Source organism: Camponotus floridanus, unplaced genomic scaffold (assembly GCF_003227725.1).
Source record: "Camponotus floridanus strain SB8 unplaced genomic scaffold, Cflo_v7.5 scaffold6, whole genome shotgun sequence".
Lineage (NCBI taxonomy): Eukaryota > Metazoa > Arthropoda > Insecta > Hymenoptera > Formicidae > Camponotus > Camponotus floridanus.
In genome coordinates, this window is record NW_020229769.1 from 1,118,433 (window position 1) to 1,138,775 (window position 20,343).

General features: G+C 40.0%; 1 protein-coding gene across 4 annotated transcripts in view; it reads right to left on the bottom strand.

Moving 5' to 3' along the window:
• The window catches only part of LOC105252077 (homeobox protein homothorax), a 376,959-nt gene extending 359,696 nt beyond the window's left edge, over nucleotides 1-17,263 (bottom strand). For all 4 annotated transcript variants that reach the window (XM_025413054.1, XM_011259291.2, XM_025413053.1 and 1 more), the window contains exons 1-2: nucleotides 15,523-17,263; nucleotides 4,648-4,901 (exon numbers count right to left, since the gene is read on the bottom strand). In XM_025413054.1, the coding sequence (XP_025268839.1) occupies nucleotides 4,648-4,901; nucleotides 15,523-15,537 (269 nt within the window). In that variant the 5' untranslated portion in view covers nucleotides 15,538-17,263. The remainder of the gene's footprint in view (nucleotides 1-4,647; nucleotides 4,902-15,522) is intronic.
• Between the last annotated feature and the right edge of the window lie 3,080 nt (nucleotides 17,264-20,343).

A 20,343-nucleotide genomic window follows, 5' to 3' on the forward strand; every position in this document is an offset into this window, starting at 1 on the left:
TTGAACGAACCGAACCGAAGGTAGAAAAAAAGTCCCGCCGACTTCACCCCTTTCGCCCGCCGCGGCAGCGTGGGCCGTTACCTCTCTAGCGATCCTTTTTTTTCCGCTTTCTCCTCGTCTATATCTCTATCGCCTCTACCTCTCCACCTCTAGCGGCTCTCTCCCTCCGTCCCTCTACCCGGCACCGACCGTCCACCACCGGCTAATCGATTTAACGCAATGTCGCGCGGTAATTGTTAATTTAGATTTTTCGCGCGCTCAGCCGCACTGAAAACTCTTCCGATTTTCTTCTTCTCCTTCTCTTGTGTATCTCTAATGAGATTCGGAGATGGCTCGAAGCAGTTGATGAAATTGTCTCTTCGAGAAGGTAATAGCGTTTATAATATTGCGCGGTGCGAAACACTACAAAATAACTCCTAGTCGTGCAAAAAAATATCTCCCCGCGCATAAGACGTGCGATTCCTAAAAATTCGCGGGAACCTTGCGAGGCCGGGATCAAACATCACCTGTACAGTTTTATACGCGGTCGAGAAAACCACCGAGCGCGTTACGAGTCGCGATTGAATGGGGCGAGCTTTAAGTGCGCGTTTCTTTAAAACGCGGTCGTGCGCGCGGCGCAACACAAAGTGCAACGTCGATGACAAACGACGGGCAGAAACGAGGTGTCAGAATGACGGGACCGCAAAAGGTAATGATATGATTGGACCGTTGTACGCTGTACAGGGGATGTTTGCGGTTTTGCGGTTTCCGCCCCTCGAATCGACACCTCCCTCCCTCCCTCTCTCTCTCTCTCTTTTTGCCTCCCCCGCTCTCTTTCTGACGGCTCTTATTGTTGCGCGCAGGCATCGTCGATTTCACGCGACGTCGCGGTTTACGATTCGCTAAACGCAAGCGACGCGTTTTCGCACGCACGGCTTAATTTTGTTAACGGTCCTTTAATCTCGAGTACACGCAAGTAATCGAACGTAAAACACGAGTCATAAGAGTCAAGAAGAAGACGAGTACACGAATATATGAGTCAGGAGAGAAACGAGAATGAAAAAGAAATGTTGCGCAATTATTTTAATTTATCGCAATTTACATATCTCACCGCTTAAAAAATATTTTGACTAATAGCTAAACAATATTTGTTGCTTATGATAGATTGTGTACATTATATATATTAATTATATTTATCGATCAAATTAGACAATATTTCACAATATTTCATAATAAAAAAAGAAATTTACCGAGATAATAAATTGTTATAAGTTTTTTTGACACTTTTTACGATACTAAAAATAAAATAAAAAACTTATAATACAATGCATTATTTTGCATTGAATAAAATAAATAAAAATTTCCTGATTTCTCTTAACTACTGTAATATTGTTGTAAAATAAATAGAAAATAAGATATAATAGTTTTTGAAATCTTTGCCTCATTAAACGGTACATTCACGAGAATCTCATAAAACTATTTTTAGTCCTTAGAAAACTACGAGAAATGTACAGTTAGTCTATAGATTCTTTTTACGAGTCATTCGCGATGCAAAGATGACGACTATTCACATTCCATCGTGCCATATTTATATTAATTAAATTGCTGACTATATGAAAACGATATCCGCGATGTGATTATTTATTTCACCGAGAGATCAATAATTGAGCGATATCACTCTTTCATCTGTCGGACGATAAATTATCACTCGGTTTTGCATGAGAAACCGCGAGACGTTTAATTCTTAAATAACTAAGCTGATCGGACCCCTTACATAAGACACTAAGATTCCAGTGATTGATTTAGATTCGTGTCTTCATGTTGCATCCGGTTTTTACGTAAAACTCTACCAAGCGGAAAAGAGAACCGCAATGAAAAAATTATCAGTGACAGAACAATTATTCATAAATATTGCTTTAAACTTTAATGTTATTTTTAGAGCATATGCGTTACTATATTAAAAAAATAATTACCATTAAATAAAAAAATATTAAAAAATAAGTATTATTATTTCATGTTAGAAACTGTTGACAACTTGACAAATAAAGATTTATTGTTGAAATATATTATTAAGAGTTTTTTTGGCGTGTTGAAGAAATTTGTAAAATATCACTATGTTTTATTTCATTACAAAATTGTACATTAGAGTAAGATGATCAATCTTTAAGTATTGACATATCCATGTAACTTGTTTGAAAAATCATCTTAATGAAATGTCTTAAGACGTCCCTGACTTTTTCTCTTTTTACCGTGGCTCATTACATTCGAGCATGAGCAACATCAATCTCCTCGCACGTGGAAAGCTTTAACAGACGAATTAATCGAGTTGGATGAAACATGAGACAAAAATGGTCACGGATTCTGCTATCGAACGACTCAATTCAATCATGCCAAAAACGTATTCTACAAAACAGGATTATATACTTTATGTGAGTTAAACGTGAGTATTCCCTTGTAGTAACCCAAGTTTTTTTTAGCACGATGAAGAAAAATGCACGTGATATGATTAAATCATAAATGCTCTCAGAAATACCTCAGTAAAAAAGACTATTTGTAGAATAAATATTCTGAAAGAGATTCTGATTTTTAAAAAAAGTATTAAAAAATTGTTTAAAAAATAAAAATATTCCACCGGGTTTTAAAAAAAAAAAGGATACGATCAGAGTTAATCTTCGACATAATTTAAAATTAATTCAAAAGATTGCAATTCCAACATAAGATACCGCTATGCAATTAAAATAGAATCCTCCCGGCAGCGAGAGAGCGTGCGTACACGTATAATCGCGCCGAAAACGCACCTTCCTAGGCAGCAACGTTCCGAGAAAGTTGTGGAATCTCCACCTCGGGTCGGGCCCGGGCACACGACGAATGGACAAATTACAGGGTGCACGGAATAATGAGGCTCCCGTTCTAGGACGGTACATCAGAAATCGGGGTATCTCGCGACTATAAATCACGCGGAACACGGTCGTTGAGGCAGCTTCGTAAAACGGCCAATTGATGTGTTTCAGCTCGTACGAACGATAGATGCGCGTGGCACGAGTTGCGATGATGCAAAGAAAAACAATGCAGGAATGTCGACGATTTAAAAAAAATGTAAAAAATAAAAAGATAATACAGAAAAGATGGAGATACCATCAGATCTATCTCTGTGCATCTAGCCAATTGATCGTAAATTGTTGTATATATTATCTGCCCATTTTATGTATTTTTCATATAATCTCTCATTCGCATTCTTAATAAATCTACATATGTATTACTATCTTAAAAGCAAGAAATTAACATGTACAATAAAAACAAGAATAGAAAGAACCTCGTGTAAAAGCAACGTGACGTACTGTCATCGCGGAGGAGCGGAAAGTATCGTTAAGCCGGGGACAGCTCGTTGAAACGTGGTTATCTGTCGAGTTAACCATATGGTAATGATATTCTGTCCGACTTTGCAATGTATCGCAAAAACGATATCGCGCGTGATACAGAAAACTGGACATGTCGCTTCGGAATGTAACGTCAATATTATTCGAGACTGAGGATCCTATAATGATACCAGCAAACTATATATACGGTACATTTTCTTCAATATTTTGTTTTAGCGGCGAGCCTTCTGCTTGATACTATAACATTAACGACACTTTCTTGCTAACAATACAATTTCGATGTAAATTACGATATAAATTCATTATTCTTATAGACAAAATATTCAATATTTCTCTAAGCAAAATGCAAGTTATTAATGATTAAAAATAAGGATATTATTATCCTTCATTAAACTTATTTTTTTATATTTTTTGTATTATAAAAAATAATATTTAATTAAATTATACTCTTATTAAATTTAATTAAATTATACTCTATTATTTCTAAATATATGCATCATCATCATTTTATATGATTTCCATTAGGAACAATAATTTCTCTATTTCTCTGAAATAATATAAAATGACAATAAATTATATTTTTAAGTGACGGCAAAAGTAATCTTTCTTTTAACAATAATTATATTATCTAAATTCTTTTTAGATTGCTGATATCACATATATACGTAACATCGACATTTACAACCGTACTAATTGAAAAGAGAAAAAAGAAAGTCGCCTTCTTCTCGAAAGCACGAGAAAAGAATCGTAGCGACTCGCATCCGTTACAATGAAATTGTTGAGGCAGGTCAGGTAAGCGGATTCAGAAAATCAAATGACCACGACGAATTTATGTGCATTTCAAGCTCGTTTCCTGCGCTCGCCGTCGCACCTGTTTCCCGCCAAAATATTCTCACTTGTAAAATACAACATTTATCGGCGCGTACTTTTATGCAAATCTCTCAAACGTTAGATAGGTATGTAGGTAGGTAGATACGCGCGGTGGAAACAGATTATGATAAGTATAATCATTAGCGATTACCGTGATTGTGAACTGTAATCGTGCGCGCGCATTTATACTCAAGCTCATGCAAAGTTATGTCGCACAAATTAGAGGATCGTCGTAACGGCGGCCGAAAGTGCGCATAATTTCCCGATAAGCCGCATTTAGAAGCCACGTAACGCGCATGCAACCGTCGCTCGTTATCGCGCTCGATAGACTCGTTTCACCCGATCGTCGGCGCTTCGCGCTTCCGGCACAGATATATGTATATGTACACGCAAGAGAGAGAAATACAGAGAAAACACTCACCCGTATATGGCATCCTTGTCGCGTTTGTGGACATCGGGTACCGCGGAGGCCGCGGCCGCGGCTGCCGCCGCGAGAACGTGCTGTGGCGGCTGAGGCGGTGGATACTGGGGGTGGGCCGGTCCCATACTACCAAGGTGTGGACTGTGATGGAGACCGGGAACGCCGCGGGCATTACCGTGTGGATCGTACAGCCCTGCGCCTCCACCGCCACCACCGCCCTCGAGGTAACCCCCGTGCAGCCCGCCATCGTCGTACTGCAATCATAAAGTTATCAAATTAAAATACACCTATAAATTAAAATACATACATAAATATATTGATGTTTTCTTATTTGCGACGATATTTTTTTCTGTATTGGATCGTTTCTTTCTTTCTCTCTCTCTCTCTTTCACTAGATTAATATAAATTAAAGAATATATTCTTTGTAATACTGTAATTTTCTCGTAATACGTTCTAATCTTCATGATACAAAAATTTTCATCTTTTATAATCTGTTATAATTTTGATATAATACTGGGCAATAAAATGTATGCAAAATAAATATAATCTTTAATTTTCATCATATTTGCAATATTTATATATAATGCTATGTTATAATTTTTTCAAAAGCAAGAAATAATGTGGGTTACAAAGGCTTAAATATAGGCGCTGTCTATTCTGGCGTTGGCTCATAAATTTAGAATCGCGCGTTTATAACGATTGACGCAAGGACTCTCAGAAAGAACACGTGGAAAACGTTCAAAAGGTGACACGGGACACCGCTAGAATGTCATGTCTTTTTTTAAGTAAACTTGTATCAATCATAGTTTCGCGACTTCATATTCGTGGGACGAGCATCAGCTGGTGCTTCTCTTTAAGGACATTATATTTTAAGATCAAATGCGCGACATGTAGTGTCATTGCGGTCTGTGTGCGACCACAAAGAGCAATTAGATTGGGAAAATAAAAATCTTCGTGCACGCGTCATCGATTAATGTAAGCTTCGAACATATAAATAACCACATTTAAAAAGATGATAATTTCAATTTCATTTTGATTAGTCAGCAAATTTTAAAATTCTTGTCTTCAAAAAAAACTTATTAAATTATGCAAATTTAATCACAAATTTAAAATGCTGTCATATTTGTATTGCTGTCATATTTGTATAATTTATATTCAAGTAACAAAAGAGTATTTTATTGTCGCAAAAAATTAATTTAATATTATTTTTAAAAAAGTGCAAATATATATGTCTGAATTTCCGTATGGAATCATGATAGTCAACTTTTTCTTTCTATCGCTGTCGGAGAAAAATGTAAGATTTAATCGCCGCGGGAGAGACAATTAATTACATACCACCGCGTACGACCGGTAATAAATAACCGCGTATTCAATTACGCCTCTAGCAGCGCCGATTTACCAGAATACCGCAAAAAAAGGGCAAGACCTCGTGATTTCTAGCAATAAAGTTCTCGCGCCGATGCAAAGCTGATGGATGACGAGCAAAAGTGCGCTAATTGCCAGACAAATTCGAGAGCGCGGCGTATCGACAGGGTGCTTGACGAATTGAAAGCCTGGAGACCCGCCTCGATCGATCGCGATCGGTCGGTCAATCGGATATGGAAGCATTGATTTTTCGTCCAAGTCCGCGGTTTGTGCCACGGCAGTCGGCGCGGGAACGAAAGCAAGCCGATTATTATCGTTAATTGCTTAATTCTAGCGTCGGCCTCGGAATGCCGCGTAATTCCGTCGCGAAAACAAGTGGCGGCGGGAATTCGCGGTTTTACCTTCCCGACCGGAGGAAGGAGGGAAATTCTATACAATCTAGAAAAATGTAATTCCGTCCGTTACAAAGTGACATTGCAAAAATATCGCAAGCCATCTGCGTTTTTTTTCAATTTAATTTGCCTATTTTCGACATTGCATGTCGTGCACTTGATTTTGAAATATAATATCCTTAGAAGCGATCAGCTGATACTCGTCCCACGAATATAAAGTCGCAAAATTATGATTGATACAAACTTACTTAAAAAAAAAAAACATGACATTGTAGTGGGGTCTCGTATCATCTTTTCCATATGTTCTCTCCGAGAGAGAATCCTTACTGTACTTAATCTACTTGAGCAGAAAAAATATGTCGACATAAAAATCTGGGATGCGATTGCAATTGCTATTGTAATACAACGCTATGTAAATATGAGAAACAAGTATGTATGCCAAGCTTTCGATTAATTTGATTTATGCTCGTGCGCCAAAAACATGTCAGAATTATGAAAATCACATGAGGCGAATCGAATGAGCTTGATATCGCTTGAATTAATCCAATACGCGCATTAAAGTCGCCTTGGAGTAGAATGCAAGTATAACGCGCCGATTAAAATTCGATCTTTCCAGCGCAACATTCTCATATCGCCAAAATGCGGCGATATAATGTTGCGAAGAACCAGAGTACTAAATTAATAGTAATATCTTCATCAATGTTTCACATAAATATTTACATGTGAATCTCTGAAAGCTCGACACACTTCTTGTTACATAGATAGATTGTTACATAAAACGCTGATTTCATATCGATTGAAGATTTATGCTAAGGTTAGGAAATTATGAATATTTTTATGAATTTTTTATGAATATTTTATAAAAAGATTTTAACATTCCTCATTTTTTGCAACATGACAATTAAATAATAGCAGACATTATTTATAATAAATATTTGGAAATATACTTTCATAATATTATATGTATGTGAACACGCGATAAATTATGTCTCTCTATCATAAATAATTTTACTTTTGATTTCTCTATTCGTGCAAACACGCAAGTTTTATTTATTCGCGAAAAACGACGTCAAAGTATCCGGTAGCGCGCGGACACGTCGCGTCTAGAATGCGAATCCCGTGCCGAGGACTGAAGAAGGCCACGAACAATAATTCACCGTCACGACGGCATGAAGATATCACTTGAGCGGAATATCTTAAAGGGTAGTAGAAAAAGCGGGGTGTCTTGTGCCTCTCAAGACGCGATCATGGAACGATCTGCGATGAAGCTCGTCATCGTCGTCCTCGTCAACGTCGCGGAGAAGACACGCGACAAAGTCGGCTCGAGAGCACATAAGCATGCCACATATACAATACAATCGTTATACGCGGACAGTTTAGCGCTAATTTGCGACCGAAACGGCGAAGAAGTTACAACATGACGTCGCGACGATGTCGGACTGTCACCGAGACGTTACGAGCGATGAACCGACTTGATGTGGAAAAGATATTTCCGGAAGCGGTACGAGAAAACGACGGGTAGATTTTATATACCGGATCGTGTTAATATATATATATAGTATATGTATATAGTGCTTCTATAATAAATTACTCCACTTCTCTTGCTCATCTTCTTAAGTAAATTCAATCGAGTTAATTTCTTTGGGCGCATAGCTAAATATATGTTATACTAGCGTGAAATAAACTACGAATGTCACATGAAAATTCATGCGACTACTTAAGTGCTGAATTATGTTTGCGCATAACGTTCGTCCGAGACAAAAATTGAATAATGCATCCTAAGGTTAATATACAAATTTCTCCTGTCACAGGGGATTAATGCAAGACGCGAGAATTCCGACGTATGGAAATGACGTTTTTGCGTAAACAAGGCGCGCGTACGGAAAGCCGTTTCGGTTTCGTGCAACTGGCTCGACAGGCCCCGAGAACCGAGGGAAATTTAGCAAAGCCTGATAAACGACCGCCATTTATAAGTAGATAGGTCAAGGCAAGCGCTTAAGCATCTCGGTATAAATTGCGAAAAAAAAAACGTCGAGGAGAGAGAGGGATGCGCGCAAAAGAGAGAGAGAGAGAAGAAGGATGAGACACGCAGCTCTGTAATACTCACGACGATTATCTTCGGGTGAAAATATAAATCGGCGGAATATCGCGATCCCCGGCGGATCACCGGGACTCCGAGGACTCAGAAAATTGCCGAATGATGGAGGTGCCGCCGTCGGCGAATTTTGCGAGCCGACGAGGTAAACGCCAATAACCCGACAACATTGGCTCTCCGTCTCTACATCTTTTTTTCTCGCACTTTTTCACTCTTCTCTCCTTCCCTCTAATGCACTCCACCTCTATCTCCGTTGCACGGCGCGCACAGCCGGCGTTGAAATCAATTTCAGAATTGTATAACGTATCGCGCGCGAAGAAATATCGGAGGCGTCCTACCCGGCTATTAATCTCTCGCGAGAGAGGCGTAATGCGAGAGATTTCGCTGAAAAGATTTCAAGGGAAAATAAAATCCGTCTTTGGCATCGCCAGACTCGTCATCGCTCCCCGATATATGATATTATCCGAATAACTCTTCGCGTAAATGTTATTTTTATTGAGATCGACGATAATTAATTAAATACGTATACAACATTGTAATTACTTGACAGAAAATGATGACTTTGAATATCGAGATGTCGCAGAGGAAAAGACAGGACTGTTGATGATGTTTTACGGCGGAGCAAGCTCGTCTCGAAATCGGCAAGCATATTCGCGAGCTCTCCACGTCAGCCATAATGTTTTATTTCGAAACAAACTTTTGCGTCGAAATTTTCATTTGACATTTAGTGTCGGCATGAAAATAAAACTCGTTCACCAAGAGGGAGAATCCCCTGGCGGAAAATATATAAACGAGAGATAGATTGATTATTATTTAACACGACGAGTGAAATTTACAATTTATAATAAAACTTTCGCCGATGATATCGATTGACGACATTGTACTACTTACGGACGCTTTCGCTGTCAATATCATAAAAGGACAGTCAATATTTTAAAAAAAATTTTTAAACATTTACATTTTGTGATCAATATCAATTTGGAAAATACTGCGTAATACCGTTTTTACTTATAAAAGACATATTTTCTCAATGTTAAACTCCTTCTATTTCAGATGTTATTCCGAAATATTTAACGTTTTTCTTTTCTTCACCGCACATACAATTAAACGCGATATATGAAATATAATTATCGTACATGGCAGTAATTAGTTCCTTAGAAATTCAATTATCTCAAACACTTCATATAAAATCAGATAAAGTTCCCGTAAGACAGCTCGCGCCTTGTTATCTTACCTATCGCTTCTTTCATTACGTTAAAATAGAAAATCTAACAATATAAATCGCGGTAGCGTAAAACTTAGGGAATTAACCCTGAAGTGGTTACGCTACGAGTATCACATTAAAATAAAATGTTTCCTTCATAACAGAAATTACATAATGTTAAATAAATAAATTATATGTTACACATTTTGTAGTATACTAGTTTCGTCCTCTTAGATTTAAAAAAAAAATTAATTTGCCAGTTTAGAAAAAAAGAATATAAAAATTATATATTTAGCAAATATATACTTTTGGTTTAATTTTTCATTTTTATCCGCATATAAGTGAGTTTATAGAATAGTTGGGAATGTTTTCCTTTCTCAACACTAGAGACGGAAAGGATTAGGAGTTTTCAGAAAATTCGGAATGTTACCAAGACATGCCGCGAGAGTTCACAAATACATGTATTAACTAATACATGTATATATAATTTGCTGCACAGAGAACATCGAATTATATATATATGTAATCTTCTCGTCAATCACAATTTCTCTCGATAAAAAATCAGCGTTTGTGGATTTATCGATTCGCGAGCATCAATGTTCTGAATTTTCTGAAAATTTTCGTGTAATTAGTCTTGGGAAAGGAAATCATTTCGACAACTTCCGTGAACTTGATGCGTAAAAATATGCTTACACTATATTTTCTTTTCTGTTACGAATTGACAATTTAAGCATCTACATCTTCTAACTGTCAGTATTACATCTTCAAAAGCATATCAAACGCCGCAAATGTTAGCTAAATATATATAAAACACACTTTCTCTCTCTTCGATAAAACTATCTCGAGTTTTGAGGAGTATTTTGATAGGATTTACGATAACACTTCAGCGGTCGCGACGACGATGCGACCCGAATGATCGCGAGCACATTTTTGGAGAAACAGAAACAGACGACTCGTATCGAGCGGCTCCAAATCGCGGGCATCGAGCCGAGTTAAGCCCATTTATCTCGCGCATGAATATGCCTCCTAACGACTGTCCAGACGAAAAAGGAAAAAAAAGCACGATGCAACGGCCAATGGGGAACGGCGAGAAATCGATACGACTTTAATCCGTAGGCTAAAGGCCGATATCCGCGGCAATCGGGAGAGCGAAAGTGATTGATGGATACCCATAAATACATAATCACGGCTCATTCGGTGGCGGTACAGCGCCGACGGACGACGAAAAATCGGGTACACCTCGTCTCGTCCAAGAGTCGTCCGTTATTCACGGTCGGAATTTTTAATCCGAGACGCGCGCTATCGTCTTGTTACACTGCTTCCCCATCGAGATGTACGCTCACACGAAACGGACGCATTTCTTCTATACTTATTTTTTTTTTCGTAAATACTGTTGGTTACTTTGTTACTAAGATAAAATTCAAGAGAATCAGAAACATTAATTTCAACTAATATAATAATTAATATAAAGATATTATGTAATCTTGCCTACGGAAATAAATGGCCGCCTTGGAAAATAAAAATAAAATTGAAATGTCATTTATTAACAAGATGCATCATAATGCATATTTAAATTAATATGAGACTTGTTAGTAATTACTAATTTTCCAAAAGTTCGCAAAACGTTTTGTAAAATTAAAAGAATTTCTTACAGCCTGAAATCTATTCGCGACAAATTTCGAAAAGAGACTTTGACATACAATAGAATATTATAATAAATAGAGAAAAAAAAAGTACGCGTGAGAGTTCACTAAACGCATAGCCATATTTCTGAGTAATATCTGTCATTAAAATATATACGGATAGTTTTAGAACAGTCTATATATAATGAATAAATGAGATTAAAAATCGGTAAAACTATCAAATAAATTTAATGTTTATCGTATTTGCGGTCATTTGAATTCCCGATACCTGTCATCGTTCACAAGCAGACTGAAAAGTTACCAGACACTCGCGCGTTGTCGTTCCTTCGGTAAACGTGCGCATCTGGCGCTCGAATATTTATCACGTTTCGCCAATATTTTGCAACCTCCGACAGGGTGTTAGGTCGCCGACAAAAAATCATCTGTCAAAGATCGAGCTTTGCCGTGGATTTTGCTTTCTCCAATTCCCCAGGAATTCTTCGAGCTAAAGAGTTTTGCGACTCGTGCACGCACGTTTCGGCAATTTTGCGAGCGTAATCGGGACCGAAAGCAGAATTGAGCGGTAAAACGCGCACGTTCGATCGTTTCGCACGATCCGACCGCGATTGAGACACCGTAAAAAAACATGTTATTTACCCAAAATCATCTATACTCATTACACCCGGCTTACTCGAAACTGTTTACCTCGCCAAGTGCAATTAACACCTCGAGAAGGGCACATTGATATTCATGGCGAGAGAAAGAGGGGGAGAGAAAGAGAAGAAATGTGACGTTCGATGAAAGTTTACAGCGTCAAGAATCGAGATAATTAAATTTATATGAATTTAACGCAATTAAAATCCAAATCTGAAAGCACCACGTTAAAACGTACGAAAAGATTTTGATATCTCGCTAAAAATTGAAAAAGAGAAATAGAAAAATATCTTATATCTCATTGAGAGCCGCACGCATCGCGACGTGTCACACGCGCGAAGAGTATAAATACCCGAACGATTATCGGCGCGCGAGAAGCGTTGCTTTTGCGCCGAGTCAGTTATCGGAATCAATACGACCCGTTTAGCACAGCGCGCATTGAATGATCAAGAAGTGTCAACACGATCGAATTTAATCCTCAACTCCTTCACTTTAAAGATCGAGTCCACCACACGAGTATTTCGCATTTGCATATGACGGAATAAATATTATTCGAGGGAGCCGAGTATTCTTCGCATCTCGACAAAACAAGTCTCAGACGAAACTCATAAAAATATAATTTTTTTTAAATAGATCGAATATATATATATATATATATATATATATATATATATATATTCGTACATATGTATATACGTGCACATAGAGAAATATTTATTCACTAAATGTTAATTCTGTTATAATTTTATTTTAATGAAACAAGTGTGCAATTCTTTTCTCGAAAGTTGCATATTTTGATTTGCAATAATCTCTTGTATTATTTTGTTCTATCTACTTTAGTATCTAAATGATATCAAAAATGAAAACTTCTATCAATATATCACATTATGTAAAAGAGAAAAAGAGAGAGAGAGAAAAAGAATTAGATATATATTCTTATTTTGCATTTTTAATCAATGTTTTAATTTATAAATCGATTTATAAGAAATATTTTAATAGAATTATCAATAATAATTATAATATTAAAATATTTCAAAATGTGAAATCTACAAAAGCATATCGAAAAAGAAAAATGTTATATTCGACAGTAAATATGTCATAAATAAATAAAAAATGACACTATCAAAAATAAAAACCATATAACACACTTGAATTAGAAATAAAATATATACAATTTATTAAATATTACAATTTATTATAAATTTTTGCGCTTTATGTTCATCTTAAAAATTTACTTATATTATTTAAAAATCTAGAGATCGAGTTTCTCATACATTTTTTCTTTACACACAATATCAATACACAAATCATATCTTTAACTTTGCGCGTGATACTTTGACAGATTTCACGAATCAAAAGGCTATCACGACAGACCAAGATTTTATACGAAAACCGTAATTATCTCAGTAATTTTGTCTGGCGCGTAAACCGCAAGAGTAAATACGCACGAAATTTAATTAATTCCCCGAAAAAGAGTATCCCTAACTACGAGCTTTTCGTTTCTGATCAGACAACGAGATGTTTAGCATCGAAATAATCTCCTGTCGAGATGCGTCCGTCGGGGGTGAATATAAAGCGACGGCGAATTTTTTATTTTCAATCCGTGTTTCACAATTCCGTGTTAATATTTCTCGACTGATTCTATCATCCGTCGGCGGATTTCACGGAAAGAGATAACCGACACGCAGCTACAGATTTTATTCTCGAGGTAGACATTTTTTAAATGTAAAATTTATCGCGGCATATTAAATTTGCAATTTTTGTAACGCGATGAAATTTACTTGGATGAAAATGACGTCACAGAAACTTAAATATCGAAAATCTTAACGCAAATGTACAAGATTGAAAATAATAAATGCTAAAATAAATCTTAACATGTGAACCTGAACATTCCATAATGTTGAAAGAAATCATTTGCACTTATTACATTTTATATTATACAGCGCGTGTAGTATAATTTAGTTTTGAAAATTGAAAAGAACGACTCGAGTTCATGTTGCTTCCAGCGATTCAAATTGTAAAAAAGAAAATAAAAGCTTCAACAATCGTATCTAATTGAATTATCGTAGACAACTATCTATTACCGGAATAACTTTGCAATTATTTATTACATTAGCGCGCGGAATAATGAAGAAATAATGCGTCTAGCTCTCGACTGCAAGTATTTACGAGACGCGAGATATGAATAGAAACGTATTTCGGAATTGCGACGTCTTTCATCATTGAGGACAACAACGCAGTGTCAATTTACCACTTGTTTTAATTATGTGTTCGCGGTGTCACGCGCGTTTATCACACATCGCGATTCGACTGAATGCGCGAGAGTCTCTGAAATTCTTTCTCCGAAATTCTGACACGCCAAGCCGTCTTCGTCTGTAACACATACGAACCCGAAATGTTGGAGATAATACTCGTACGAGATAATCACGAGCAGACGAGCATTCAACGAGAAATCTAAATTGCGCTTTCGCGGTTTCCGAAATGACCTCGACGCACAAACATTCGTTAACTGTGTCTCCCTATTCGGATTTTGTCACTTGTGTACTCTATTGGAGAGAAGTCGAACGCGAGAGGCGTCGTCTCGGCTCGCAATCGAGGCCAGAGGAAATTTACTCCCCGGTGTTGTGTTATGATTATCGGTTGTAATTACGCCGCGGTCAAAGTCGTCCGATTACGATGCGTATAATCGGCTCGAAACGGGCCCGCAAGACTAGCAACAGATATTCAACGCTTTCCATCTCCTTCTCTTTCTCTCTCTCTCTCTCTCTTTCTCTCGCATTCGTGTGAATCGACGGAATGCGCGAATAAGAAATTCGCTCTCGGCGAGTCCGCGAGCAACCCTTTCGCGCGACAGTCTCTTTCCTCGGCCGTCGCGGCGCGTTGTAAACGGCGTTGTAAGCGGCGGTTACAAAACGGATGCCGTGGCGACCGACATGTAAATTTTCTTTCGACACAAGGCGACGATATTCAATTCAAATTCACCGGCCGCGAGGATCCGCGCGCGTTCGAGACGAGACTCGTTGCCTCTCTCGAGACCGTGTTATAATTCACGCGATGCCGATGACTCTCGAGGCTGCCTACACGAGCAGCATTGGAGTAAAAACTCGAGCTTTCTCGCGAACGAATCACAAACTCGAGCGCATTAACCACGACACTCGAGCGCTCTCGCATACGGGACTCTTTTTGATATGTGACATTTGGAGAAGTTGGAATCTCCGTATCATTAATAATTTTTTCCTCTTTTGATTTTGACTCTCGCGTTATATATACTGTTACTTGGACACCTTTAAAACATTCATAAACGTCTGCGAAAAATATTTATGGATACATATTTCATATCCCTCTATACTTGAAAAAAATTTCAGAAAATTAATATCGTGTTTCCGCCACTAAATTCGCGTCTCGAACACTTTAAGAACGAGATTACAAGCTTCTTCAACGGGGCTCTCATATTTTACGCGAATTGATTCCGTTTCCGCGGCCTATCGACTATCTCGCCTAACGTCGCGAACAATTAAAGGGCAAAAGGTAACCAAAACTCACCCTTGGCTGCGCCATGAACGCCCTGGCCGCGCCGGGGAACTCTGCGTGCTGAGCCACCGTAGCGGCTGTATTTTCCCACAATGTAAGCAAGCGAGCCTCGACACTTCACAACACTTTTAAGCACTGTTGTAGCGCGATCTAAGCCTGGCGCTCGGACGCGCTACGCGACGCTGGGCTTTCGCGGCAAAAGGTAGAGTCCGACGGCTCGAGGTCGAGCTCCAAGTTCCGTCGGCAGCCGACGGTCCAAACTAAAAGACGAAAGTTTCTCCTTCTTCCTTCGAAAGTTGAAGGAAGGCGCACTCGCGTTGGACAATCGTTCCGTCGGCCCGCTTCTATTCCGCTCTGTCTTTCTCTCCCTCTTCTCTCTTCCTCGTTTTCCGTTATGTATTTCAAAGGACGTCGCTCGCAACGAGACGCGTAGCCGATGAATTTAGATAATCGCGAACAAGCGTCAGCACAGCTCGGCAACGGGTATAATCGCTCGTGGGAGGACTTCGGCGACGGCTACGACGACGGCTGCGGCCGGATACGCGTGTTTCCACATCGTCGCCGATGATACCACCTCCCGGTGGTTGCCGGTTGACGCAGCAGCTCGGGCGCCTCCCGTCAATCCCGCATATCACGCTTGCCCGATGCGCGCGGGCACGTGCTTCGCGACGAGAAATGTCTTCAACGACGGCGGACGAGACTCGATCTCGATGGACCTGGAGATGAGACGAGGAGCAGCGATGAGTGGCGTGGCACCTAGAGCGCGAGATTCGCGCGCGAGGCGATCGCGGGACCTGTCGGCCGAGCGTGCCACATCGAGATGGCGCCGGGATGTCTGTCGCGAGTAGCGCGAAGTGAGCCGTCGTTCCGCAAGCAACTTCGGAGTTATCTCACACAACCGAGACGTCCTGTTCTACGTTCACTATGTTTCGCGCACCAACAACCAACGATAAATCACCTGACCCGATGATGTCACTGACAGAACACCTCGTTACATCCTTCGATACTCAAACATGAGAGCGAGAAATCCACAAATGACGCCCGACGACGAAGACGACGACGACGACGGGCGTCAGGACGCTTCGCACTATTCACCGTCGCGGCACAGTGTCAACCGATGCGTACGCTCGCACCTCGCGGATGCGTTTACGAGGGACGCGCGTGACGCGTGGCACACGGTGGCAGCGGCAGGCAACGACAACAGCGTTGCCACGACGATGCGCTCTATTCCGCGATACGTATCTTCCTCCAAGTTGCCGCCTGTCGCGCACAATCTGTAAGAACCGGGTCGCGGAGCGATAACGCGCGCGCGACGTTACGACGGATATTACTTATACGAGACGGACGCGACGCGACGCGAGACGGGACGAGGCGACGACGACGATTACTCGCCGCGTTTACCGTGTACGCGACGGGTGAATACGATATCACCGTAAAGACCGCACGGACGCGAGTCGAGAGAGGAGACCGCGCGAGCGAGTGATGTCCGCGAGACGTCGGCGACCCTCCTCCCTGACCGTGACTACTACTGCGTGTGGCACTCGTAACTCCGGTGGACAGAAGGTGGTAGGTTCGTAGTGTGTTACACGTAGCGGCGGGCGCGCGGTCGAAGGCAGCCACGGGGATATGCGTGTTTCAGGTTTCCCCCACGAAAAAGCAACCGGGTGTAGATCGCACGGGTTAGAGAAGAGCGGAGCGAGCGAGCGTGGAGAGTAGCGCCTAGCGCGGTTTTAGATCCTGCGCCTTCCGCAGTCGTTCGCCAACTGTCAATCAGCGCCGCGCTACGCCGTAGAGTGGGAGACTCGCCGCCACGCCTACGGAACGCGGCCAATGCGTCTTCGCGACCGCCCATCGGGATCGGGCGAGAGAGCGCACCGCTGCGGCGAGATTGCGAACTACAGAATCCTCCGCCATCGCTACACCACTACCAACGAGACCGCCGACGGACGACGACGACGACGACGACGACGACGAAGGCCGTGGCTAGGACGATACGAGAACGTCGTTCGCGCGAAATACGCCGAGTCCGGGGAGTCCGGGCGAGCGAGCGGTCAATCGAGGCGTTTCCCGAGACGCGTTAGCCTCTCGAGACTGTTCTTCCGAAAACTAAAGTTGAGAAAAATCTACGATCCTATATCTGTTTCAGAATTTTGCTGCCGGAAAAAAATATCTTCCCGGGAGACTTTGCATAAATGTTGCGTGTTGCCTTTTTGCCATATCCAAGTATAATTCTCTCTCTTAATTCTCGCTCTCGATTAATATTTCAATTAAAATATAATTGCATACAACTTGATACAATTAAATGATGTACATAAATAATACCCGGGAGTATAAACCTGCGCGTAAATAATTTTTGTCGACTTGGAGTAAACCTGCGACGTGGATATTAATGCGATTGATCGTCGGTGATCGATGTTGTCTGGTGGAATAACTAGTGCGCATTTTGACAGTGCGCTTTCGGGACTACTATCCCCTTCTGGGTGCTCGGCGGATCGAGCCGAAGATGCTCGAGCGGTCACGAGCGCAGGATAACACTGACAGTCAACGCGACGATTACTTCTTGGCAGAGAGAGAGAATCCGTCGCAACGCTGTTTTTGCACAAACGCAACCGTTTCCGCAAATTTGCAATCGATCCAAGTCGCAGATTTGGCTGATTCTGACACGCGATAAATCACCGGTCTTTTCGAAATTATAGTATCACGTGCGCACGTACGAGGAATGAATATTTGTTTCAGCAGAATTAAACGCTGCCCGACAACTGGTCGCGAACGACTGCTTAGTAATCCTATTTAATGAAACACGATTCTTTTAGTCGTCGTTTGCCGTCGGACATTATTGGACACCGGCACAAGAATCTTTCTGTTAACCGCGAGAAGAAAGCTACACTATTGATATAAGAATAACAAATACTTTTTTATTACACTTTAAATATGTTGAAAATATATACGTATATAGTAACCGTGTTAAACCCAAAATAGAAATTTCCGCAGAGTTTATAGTTTGTTTATACCGAATAAGGAGCTTTAATGTTTACCTTAAAAAATGAAAAATGATCCTCTATTTTGGTGCTTCAAACGAGACAAAATATTCATACATACACACATATGTGTATGTGTAATACAAAACACATCACTACTGTTTACATACGCACATTAGATATGTTTTTTTATATGTTTTTATCCGTAATTTATTCTTCGAAATTGTTATTCTCGCGAGACATAATGATAGTGAATATTGAAAAAAATGCAATTTTATAATAATGTATATACGTGTATATGTCAAACTAAAAATATTGAGTGGATGTTTTAACGACTTAACGCGGATTCGTCCGAGATGTAAGTCCATAGGGAATGATTACCGATCAAACCAGGGCCATCACCGACGACAATATGGGCGATTAATTTTCCCTTTTCTTCATAATTTCGTCGGCGTTTTACGCCAGGCGCCAACGATCGAGCTTTGAATGAACCGAACAGCTGACTCCGCGTAGGAATTGGGTCGCGAACGTGCGGTTTCGAACTTTGAATGGTATTCGGCGTTCGGTGAGTAATAGCGACAGGAGGCGGTTGCAGGAGGACGAGGAGGAGGGCGGTCGGCCTGTCACCGACATCACTCAGTGTCTCCCTCCTGGCGTTCACTTCGCTCGATTTTATGACTCTCTCATCCCGCATTTCCCTCTTCCTCCCTCCCCTCCCTCCTCCCTGTAGTCGACGTCGTCGTCGTCATCGTCGTCGTCGTCGTCGTCGTCGTCGCCGTCGCCCCCCGTGCTCGTCCTCGCGCGCCTACCATCGTCCTTTGCGCGCGCGTTTACACGCCGCGTTCCGCATAATATCGCAAATTGACACATCCGCGTTCAGCAGCCATCGATCGATGTGGCGGCGTCGAACTGGACGCCGTCAACGAGGCGGATAATGAATCCCGGATCTCTGAATTTACGTTGGACGCGTCTTATAACGTAGAAATCCAAGATGAGTCTATTTCTCCCGACTTGTTTATTTTTTCTTGTATAAATTTATAATATTGTAAACTCTTTATGTACGGATACAAGATTAATTGTGTAGGAATATAATATTTATAAATACCGAAAGATTATAAATATGATAAAAATATAAATATATGAAATAAATTATAAGACCGTATAATTAAAATTATACATACTAGTGAGTAAAATTTATCGTAAATTATGAGAAATTCTTACAGGAGATTTTGTCGAGAGTTTAAAGGTTAACTTTCTATTCTCACAAGATTCCAAGCTTTCTTTGCTCAACGCGTAGAAACTTTGAGCAAGCAACTAAAAAGAACAAATCACATAAATAATAGTGATTCAAGTCGATACAAAAAAATGTACTTTTAAAATTTAAATTCATAATTTCATAATTAAAATATACACTAAATTATACTGAGTGGATTAAGGATTAGAAATACAAATATAATTTCTAAAACATACATAATTGTTATTTCAAGCGCGAAAATTGCGAAAAAATTGTTTAATAGGTTTTGCTCAAAATAGCATTCAGACATAGTATCATCTTACATCAGAATCATTCTTAGCGAAGTGTTTACAACGTAAACATGCAAATCGATTCTAAAGCATCGATTTATATGTTGAAACGTATTGAGTTGTCCGACCTACACTGAAAAAATTGTATTCTCAACTTAAGAGGATCTCCTTTTGGCACCTATTTTAGTATATATATTCTAAAGGTAAGTGGCATATTCTTAAGTTGAGAATACAATTTTTTCAGTGTAACAATAAGAAAGAAACGGTATGGGCACCATCACATATGCTTTTAGACTTCTTTTGCTGAAAGAATGCATGCTCCGGAGGTCTG